This window comes from Hemicordylus capensis, chromosome 2, assembly GCF_027244095.1.
Source record: "Hemicordylus capensis ecotype Gifberg chromosome 2, rHemCap1.1.pri, whole genome shotgun sequence".
Classification (NCBI taxonomy): Eukaryota; Metazoa; Chordata; class Lepidosauria; order Squamata; family Cordylidae; genus Hemicordylus; species Hemicordylus capensis.
Genome location: NC_069658.1, coordinates 239194450 through 239204376, shown reverse-complemented (window position 1 = coordinate 239204376; position 9927 = coordinate 239194450). Strand labels below are relative to the sequence as shown.

General features: G+C 46.6%; 1 protein-coding gene across 2 annotated transcripts; it reads left to right on the top strand.

Moving 5' to 3' along the window:
* The first annotated feature begins 11 nt into the window (after positions 1–11).
* On the top strand, positions 12–9392 carry LOC128347510 (zinc finger and SCAN domain-containing protein 31-like). Of its 2 annotated transcripts, none has more exons than XM_053302393.1 (5): positions 12–73; positions 2623–3143; positions 5694–5972; positions 6658–6784; positions 8393–9392. In XM_053302393.1, exons 2-5 carry the CDS (start codon positions 2748–2750, stop codon positions 9235–9237), a joined length of 1647 nt encoding a protein of 548 aa, XP_053158368.1. In that variant the 5' UTR covers positions 12–73; positions 2623–2747; the 3' UTR covers positions 9238–9392. The 2 variants fall into 2 exon arrangements, with proteins under 2 accessions (XP_053158368.1, XP_053158369.1); XM_053302394.1 differs by having other exon boundaries at positions 27–124.
* The last annotated feature ends 535 nt before the right edge of the window (positions 9393–9927 follow it).

The window sequence follows — 9927 nt, the reverse complement described above, 5'->3', positions numbered from 1 at the left end:
TGAGTCTGAGTGAGGTCGCCTTTTGGTGCGGAGGGGAGTCTCGGCGGAGGGTGGCAGGCAGGCGAAAGAGCAGGTTGGGCGACCCGGGGGAAGTCCTAAGCCCAGAAGCGAAAGGGGCTGAAAGGTGGGGGAGAAGAGCAAAAGCAAGCCTCCCCCCCGCCGGCATCCGCTTCCGCCTCAGGGCGGCTGCCTGTGCCGCGGATCCATTCCAGTCGCGATTCTTCCAAAGCCAACACGAGCTTCTGTCGGTCTCTGTGCAAAAACCTTGGAGACCCCTTGGATGGGGCGGGGGGGGGTTGAAGCCAGCTTGAGGCTGATGTATCTGTATAACTCTGGGGTGCCCTGCGGGGAGGGGGAGAGAGAGAGGCAGGGGTCCCTGAAGGAGGAGGGCAAAGGGGACGGAGCAGACCAGACTGGGGCGGGGTAGTCTTTGTGGGGTGGGGGAGCTGCCAAGGGCTTTAAAAATCCAGGACTTGAGCACTCCGCCTCCCTCCATGTTAGTCAATAATCTGCTTCGTGTTCTCTAAAGAAATGCAGCACTCTTCCGTTTTTTGAAGCCATTTATCTCCATCCTTATTATATCCTTATATCTGGTGTGGCAGAGTGCAGCTAGCGACCTATTAAGATTGAATCCCTTGCCCACAGTGCTTGCTTTGTTTTCAGAATTCCATCCCTTTTGCAAATTATCACTTCTTGCAGTGGCATTTCCACCTTGTGAAATGGGGAGGGGCCTTACCGTGCATTCTTATTCCAACACTCTCTGCCTCTTTGGTGGCAGCTTTGTTGCCACATATTTCTAAGTTACCCACTTCCTTTTCCTGGGTTATAAGAACATAAGAACAGCTATGGTGGATCAGGCCCAAGGCCCGTCTAGTCCAACATCCTGTTTCACACAGTGATACCACTGGAAGCCACAGGCAGGAGTTGAGGGCATGCCCTCTCTCCTGCTGTTACTCCCCTGCAACTGGTACTCAGGCGTCCTGCCCTTGAGGCTGGAGGTGGCCCACAGCCCTCCAATTAGTAGCCATTGATAGACCTCTCCTCCATGAAGTTATCCAAGCCCCTCTTAAAGCCATCCAAGTTGTTAGCTGTCACTACACCTTGTGGCAGAGAATTTCACAAGTTAATTATGCGTTGTGTGAAAAAGTACTTCTGCTTGTTGGTCCTAAATTTCCTGGCAATCAATTTCATGGGGTGACCCCTGGTTCTAGTGTTATGTGTGAGAGAGAAGAATTTCTCTCTATCCACTTTCTCCACACCATGCATGATTTTATAGACCTCTATCATGTCTCCTGTAGTCATCTTTTTTCTAAACTAAATAGCCCCAGGTGTTGTTGCCTTGCCTCAGAAGGAAGGTGCTCTAGGCCCCTGATCATCTTGGTTGCCCCCTTCTGCACCTTTTCCAGTTCTACAATGTCCTTTTTGAGATGTGGTGACCAGAATTGTACACAGTACTCAAGGTGTGGCCGCACCATCGTTTTGTATAAGGGCATTATAATATTAGCGGTTTTATTTTCAGTCACCTTCCTAATGATCCCTATTATGGAATTGGCCTTTTTCACAGCTGCCGCACATTGAGTCAACACTTTCAACGAGCTGTCCACCATGACCCCAAGATCCCTCTCCTGGTCAGTCACTGACAGCTCAGATCTCATCAGTGTATACTTGAAGTTGGGGGTTTTCGTCCCAATGTGCATCATCTTACACTTGCCAACACTGAACCACATTTGCCATTTTGTCACCCACTCCCCTAGTTTGGAGAGATCCTTTTGGAGCTGCTCACAATCCGTTTTGGATTTCACTACCCAAAATAGTTTGGTATCATCTGCAAATTTGGCCACCTGACCTCTACCTCCTTGAGCACAGCAGCTATGGTACTGCTGGGCTTGAGGCTGAGAGCCTTTTAGGGACAGAGTAAAAAAGGAAATGGGGAGAAGGTGATGGGCTCTGTTCCTCTTTTCCTTTATGTGTGCATAAGCGGGAGGGGGAGGCTCAAGGACAGAGGAAGCAGTGATGGGGATTTCCTGTTGAAATGGATTTTTTAAACAAAGCATGCCCTCTCACCGTTTCCTGGTGCTTAGTCCAAATAAGTCTGGATTGTGGGAAACAGGATTCTGGACTAGATAGGCCTTGGGCCTGTTCTTATGTTCTTAAGGTTGTGGGGTATGGGATGGAGCAGGCAGGCAAGAGATTTTAGAGAACCAAGCCAGTATTTGGGACATGTGGCCCTTGTTCCCATTTTGGACATGTGCCCTAGGAAGTCAAAAAAGATTGTTGGGAAGAGTCTCTGCATTGTGCAACCCTCAACCAGATGAGAAGTCTTTGACTTGTAAGGGAATCTCCTTCCTGTAGGGCAGGGATGTAAGGCTTGGGCACTGTGGCTACTGTAGCTGGGGATGATGGGTTAGGTTTAATGCAACGTCAGCTACTGTTGGACTACAGCTTCCATCAGCTATGACCACAGTGACTAATATGGATGATGGGAGTTGTAGTCCCACATCTGCAGGAGGGTCAAAGTTGTTCAGCCCTGATATAGAGGAAAGTCTCTGTCAGCAGTGGGAATCATTTCTCTTCCTTTGTAAAATACCTCCCTGATTTGACCCTATTATACTTCACTCGCAGAACAAAGTGTTGGCTTTGCAGAATTTAGTGGACCCAACAGTTGTTACAGTTCCTGTTGAAAGGAAGAGTTGTACAAGAGGAACTTCAGCCTTGTTGGAGACTCCCTTTGGAGCACAGAACTGGAGATGGATGTACATGACCTGGCTGGTCCAGGTACCATCATGGCAGGAAGCAGAGAGGAATTCTGGGAAGGCACTATGCAGAAGACTCTGGATCAGGAAATGCTCAATTCAGAAATACAGCGCCAGCACTTTAGGCAGTTCTGCTACCAGGAGGCTGAGGGTCCTCGAGAGGTCTGCACCCACTTGCACAAACTTTGCCATCAGTGGCTGAAGCCCGAAAAGCTCACCAAAAACCAGATCCTGGACCTGGTAATCCTGGAGCAGTTCCTGACATTCCTGCCTCTGGAGGTGGAGAGCTGGATCAGAGAATGTGGAGCGGAGACCAGTTCGCAGGCAGTGGCCCTGGCAGAAGGTTTCCTCCTGAGCCAGGCAGAGGACGAGAAGCAGAAAGAGCAGCAGGTGAGGTCGTTTCATCCTGGTCGAACAAGTGAGCTCTACTTCTTGATTAATCTAGATTAAAAATTGATATAAGAACATATGACCATCCCTGCTGGATCAGGCCCAAGGCCAATCTAGTCCAGCATCCTGTTTCACACAGTGGCCCACCAGATGCTGCTGGCAGGAGTTGAGGGCATGCCCTCTCTCCTGCTGTTACTCCCCTGCAACTGGTATTCAGAGGCATCCTGCCTTTGAGGCTAGAGGTGGTCTATAGGCCTTTGACTAGTATCCGTTGATAGATCTGTCCTCCATAGTCAATCACTGACAGCTCACAACCCATCAACATATACTTGGGGTTTTTCATCCCAATGTGCATCACTTTACATTTGCCAACACTGAACTGCATTTGCCATTTTGTTGCCCACTCACCCAATTTGGAGAGATCCTTTTGGAGCTCCTCACAATCCGTTTTGGATTTCACGACCTGATAGAGTTTGGTATCATCTGAAAATCTGGCCACCTCGCTGCTTACCCCTGCTTCTAGATCATTTATGAATAAATTAAAAAGCACCAGTCCCAGTACAGATCCCTGGGGGACCCCATTTCTTACTTCCCTCCATTGTGAAAACTCTCCATTTATCCCTACCCTCTCTTTCCTGTCCTTCAACCAGTTAGCAATCCACATATGTACTTGTCCCCTTATCCCGTGACTGATAGGTTTTCTCAGGAGTCTTTGATGAGGAACTTTATCAAAAGCTTTTTGGAAGTCCAGGTATACCATGTCAACAGGATCACCCTTATCCACAAACGTGTTGACACTCTCAAAGAACTCCAAAAGATTCGTGAGGCAACATTTACCTTTGCAGAAGCCATGCTGGTTCTCTCCCAGCAGGGCCTGTTCTTCTATGGGCTTTACAATTTTATCCTTGAGGATGCTTTCCATCAATTTGCCTGGAACGGATGTTAAGCTACCTGGCCTGTAATTTCCCGGATAACCCCTGGATCCCTTTTTGAAAATCAGTGTTACATTTACTACTTTTCAGTCCTCAAGTACAGAGCCCGATTTCAGGGATAAGTAATATATTTTAGCAAGGAGGTTGGCAATTTCCCATTTGAGTTCTTTGAGGACCCTTGGATAGATGCCATCTGGCCCTGGCGATTTGCTAGTTTTCAGTTTTTCCAGACAGTTTAGAACATCATCTCTTGTCACTTCTATCTGACTCAGTTCTTTAGCCTCCATCCCCGAAAAGCCTGTTTCAGGAACAGGTATATGCTCAGTATCCTCTGCTGTGAAGACAGACACAAAGAACTCATTTAGCTTCTCTGCAATCTCCATATCCACTTTAATAATCCCTTCACTCCCTCATTGTCTAATGGTCCAACTGCCTCCCTGGCAGGTTTCCTGCATCTGTATTTAAAGAAGTTTTTGTTATTCTCCTTGATGCTTTTAGCTAAATGTTCCTCAAACTCTCTTTTTGCCTCCCTTATTGCCACCTTGCATTTCTTTTTCCAGAGTTTGTGTTCCTTTCTGTTCTCTTCATTTGGACCGGCCTTCCAATTTCAGAAGGAAATCTTCTTCTCCTTTATGACTTCTGTGACTTTATCTGTTAGCCATGCTGGCATCCTCCTGGACTAAGTGGTACCTTTCCTCCTTTTTGGTATACAATCTAACTGGGCTTCTAGTATTGAGGTTTTGAGTAAACTCCACACATTCTGGAACGAAGTTACTCTCCTGATCTCCCCTTTCAGCTTCCTTTTCACCATACTCCTCATTTTGGGGAAGTTTCCTCTTCTGAAATTCAAAGTGTCTGTGTTAGACACTTTCTGTAAATGCTCAAGTCATCTCATAACTGTTAAGAGCAAACAAGTGCAGCTGAGTAATATTTAAGGCCAATTACTGAAATATAAAATAAAAAAATGTGAGCCAATATGAATTCCTCAAGGCTTCCAGCTTTCCTTCAAAGTCCTTGTAGGTGAGAGTTATACAATTTTGACCCTCCTGCCAGTGTTGGTCTACAACTCCCATCATCCCTGACCATCATGGCAGGGGATGATGGGAGTTGTAGTCCAGAATAGGTGGGGTCCGAAGTCGTGCATCCATTTCATAGGTGGATCAGCCATGGAGGCAGCCGAACAGTGGCCTGGGTCCAGCCCTGCTCGGCGGCCCCCTCCAGTTACACTCATGCGCTTGATGTCATGTGCACGGAGGGAGAGAATGGGAAAAAGGTCCTGTCAGGCAGCCAGCGCTGCCTGAAATAACAAAGAGTTCGCCTAGGCTCTTGGCAGCCCGGGTGTGGGAAGGGGGAGTTCACTCTGGGCTCCTCTAGAGCCCAAGCCACAGGGCTTTGGTGGCCCTCTTCATTGGTGGCCCGGGATCTTTGAACCCATTCTCACAATGGTGGCTACGCCCCTTAGGTGGACATTTCTCAATCCTCCTTCCTCCACCCCACTTCATGTTTGGCTGTCTCATTCCACTTCCAATACCCCCTCCCCGTTCCTTGTTTGGGATGATTGTTGGTGTTTCAGGTACTGCGGATGTTAGCAGAAGTGACCCCTGATTTCTTTATACAGCACCAGCCCTTCAAACAGTTCTGCCCCCAGGAAGCTGAGGGGCCCCGAGAGGTCTGCAACCGACTCCACAGTTTTTGCTATCAGTGGCTCAAACCAGAGCAACACACAAAAAACGAGATGCTGGACCTAGTGATTCTGGAGCAGTTCCTGACCATCCTACCCCCAGACATGGAGAGCTGGGTCAGGGAATGTGGAGCAGAGACCTGTTCGCAGGCAGTGGCTTTGGCAGAAGGTTTCCTCCTGAGCCAGGCAGAGGACGAGAAGCAGGAAGAGCAGCAGGTGAGATGGTTTCATCATGGTAGAATGCTTAACCTGGTCTTGTGGTAGGAGAGCTTGTTTTGTGGTAGCAAGCATGGATTGTCCCCCTTGCTAAGCAGAGTCTGCTTTGGTTTGCACTTGGATGGGAGACTACATGTGAGCACTTTTGAGATATCCCTTTTAGGCACATCTCTTAGATGAAGTGTACAAGGTTGTCTTCCTTGTGTGGTGGTGAAGAAATGGCTCCATAGTAGCCTGACCAGGTAGGAGAGAGGGTTCATCAGGGAATGGAAAGGGGGCAGCATGGCTGCCTTTTTCTGAATCTGAAATAAACTGTCTCTTCTCCTTTGCATCTGTCAAAGCCCCCCATTAGAAAGAGAGTGACAGCATGAATCCTTCCTGAGAACCCTTAGCTGCTTTACCGTAGATATCCTTAAGAGAGAGATGTGATCCACACAATCAAAAACTGTGTTCTACCCAGGTTTGGGAGCTGTGTGTGCTCCCAGTTTTCGGTTTTATGGAAGCAAGGTAGGAGGAAAAGCTACCCAGATTTTTCTCATACCTTGCTTCTACACAACCAGAAATTGGGAGAACACACATCTCCCAAACCTGGATAGAACACGGATTTTGATTGTGTGAATGACCTCATCTTGCAAAGGGTAAGGTCTGTTTTGTTATCCCTGTTGAAAATATTTTATTCTTTCAGGATCCCCTATCCTTTGAGGAAGTGACTGGGCATTATACCCAAAAGGATTGGGCTGTGCTGAATGCAGACCAAAGAACCCTGTGCAGAGAAGACAGAGAGGAGACTTGTCAGAATGTGGCCTCCCTGGGTAAGGCTCCCTCTTTATCCAGAAATTGCTGCTGCTTCTTTCCTTCTCATTATGCAGCATCCCCTCTTGGTCAGTTCTTTTGGCAGGATTGTGGAGGTCTCCACTTGGTGGGGAAATATTTACCCAGCAGCCCTTCCTCAGAACCACAATACAGTGTTAGTCTATTATCCTTCGTGCCTCTGAAGGATGTGGAATGTTCTAAGAAAGTGCTTCCCTTTTTGTGCCTGAGCCTGGCTAGATTCTTCTCCAAGGTTGGCTTCACCAGTCACACTTCAAGCCAAGCTGCTGCATTCTGGCACATGATTGGTGCTTCATGGTTCAAGCACTATGCCATCACCCACCAGCTGTTTGGCAGCTTCCAGCTCATGATTCCCAGAGTAGGCCCTATGTTTGGGAATAGTTCTTTGCAGCTGATTGGCTGATCTCAGAGAGAGCTTTGGTTTTGAGAATGGTTCAGGATGCTCATGGTGGAGGCTGTGATGAGCTCCTTTGGAGGCCTGATTTGGCATCCTTTTGACAAGCTAGTACCAACTCTGAAAGATCTACTATAATTGGGAAACATCTGGAGTTCCAGATTCTGGAGAAAATATCCATACTCTCTGATGATTTCTTCACCATGCAACAATATGAAGCTGCTATTGAGCTATTTAGCTGGATCCTGTCTGCACAGCCTGGCAGTGCAGGTTCTCTTCAGGGTCACCTGCTAGGGATGTGGTGAACCATTTGGCTGTCCAAATTGCGGGCAAATCCCTTTAAAATTGAGGACTTACACAGCCCCTTTAAAGCGGAGGAGAGCATGTCCGTAACTCGCTGCCATGCCTGTCACTCCCGCCAGCTATGCCCGTGTGCTGGTGGCCGCTGGCATGCACTTGGCCTCCGCATGGTCAGCAACCATGTTGACGATGAAAATGGCCGCTGCACATGCACAGACACCTCACCGGTGCATGGGCATAGCTGGATGGCGTGCCAGAATGATGTCAATGGTGCCAAGTGGAGCAGGTACTGACCTGCTCTCCTCCACTTTAAAGGGGCTGTGTAAGCCCTCTTTTTAAATTTTAAAGGGATTTTAAATTTTAAAGGGATTTGCCCACCATTCTGACAGCCGAATTGCATTTTACCACTTCCCTGTCTCCTGCAGAGGAGTTCTGAGCCCCCATCACAAGATCCTTCAACTGTATATGTTGAAAATTAATCCTGGAAGATTCTGCATGCTGCGTTTTTGCGCTTTCTCTGGTTTATGTCCCTCATTTCCTGCCCTTCCTTCAAAGGGTTCTCAACAGTGACAGAGCAGTTCCATTTATTTTGGATACATCCTTAGGTGGTCATTTTGTTTGATGGATAGTGACTGGACAAGGCCACATATTTAACTTAGCATCTGAGTGGGGACTAAACCCAGGTTTCCATAGTAGTACACTGTACTATGTGTACATACCAGCCTTCATTTGTTGCCAGTCACTATCTGCTATTTGGAATGTGTCACGATCTACTGCTTATTCTGAAGTCCACTTCATCATTTGCAATAGCAGTTACTTGGGCTAATTGCCTGATTTGAGGCTCCATTTCTCCCTGCAGTTCATACTAGGTTTCTTTACTCTCTCCTTCCAACAGGTGATGGATGGAAGAGAAAGAATGAGGGAGTGTTGGCGGAAAGAGTGGGATGTACAGAAGGTGAAGAGCAAAGAAAGGAAATGGAAGTAAAGCAGGAAAGGAGAAATGAAATCTCTGCTCTTCGTGCTGGTGACTATGAAGAAACCCCAGACCAAGACATAATAGTCGTAAGAAATGAAACAAAGAATCAACTCTCGTGTAAGAAAATCTTTGGGGATAAATCAAAAGTTAAACGTCAATATAAAACCAAGAATGGAGATAAGCCATTTAAGTGCTTGGAGTGTGGAAAGGGCTTCACTCAGCGCTCAGCTCTTAAGACACATCAAAGAATTCACACAGGAGAGAAACCATATAAATGTTTGGAGTGTGGCAAGACCTTTCGCCAGAGCTCAAATCTTATACAACATGAAAGAATGCACACAGGAGAGAAGCCATATAAATGTTTGGACTGTGGAATGAGCTTTTTCCAGAGCTCAAATCTTACACAACATCGAAGAGTTCATACAGGGGAGAAACCTTTTAAATGCTTGGAGTGTGGAAAGAATTTCAACCAGAAGAAACACCTCAGTGTACATCAAAGAATTCACACAGGAGAGAAACCCTATAAATGCTTGGAGTGCGGAAAGCATTTCCGGGAGAGTGGACAGCTTAATGTACATCTAGTAATTCACACAGGAGAGAAACCATTTAAATGCTTAGAATGTGGAAAGAGCTTTAATCAGCGTTCAAATCTTAGCCAACATCAAAGAATTCACACAGGAGTGAAACCATTTAAATGTCTGGCGTGTGGAAAGACCTTCACTCAGAGTTCACATCTTACAAAACATGAAGCTTCACACAGGTGAGAGAGATCATACGCATGTCTGATGTGTGGAAAGACCTTCTATCCAAGCTCAAAGCTTGCACTACTTCTAAGAATGCACATAGGAGAGAAACCATTCCAATGTCTGGAGGGTGGAAAGAGCTTCAGTTATTTTTAAAATAAATTTTATTTAGCATATTTTATACTGCCTGTCATAAGTGTCAGAGTACATCCAATGATAATTCAGATTATAAATCTGTCCTCATCAAGACTACTTATCAAAGAATTCTCACATGAGAGAAACTATTTAAACGTCTGGAGCAGGCATCCCCAAACTGTGGCCCTCCAGATGTTGCTGAACTACAACTCCCAGCATCCCTAGACACAATTTTTTGTGGCTGGGTATGCTGGAAGTTGTAGTTCAGCAACATCTGGAGGGCCGCAGTTTGGGGATGCCTGGTCTGGAGAATGGAAAGAGCTTCAGTAGGAGCTCAAATCTTCTGCTACGTGAAATAACTCAGACTTGTGAGAGAGGATATTTGCTTTTAACTGCCATGAGATTCACTGAGTCAATCAGTCAATCAAGGTATTTGGAGTGTGGAAAGATTGTTTCCCAATATTCAAACCTTCCTTCCCAACAAACAAGCCATGTAGGGGGAAACACAATATAAATGTTTCGAGTGTGGAAGAATCTTTAGTTCAGTAATCTGAAAGGAGAGGAGAGCTGGTCTTG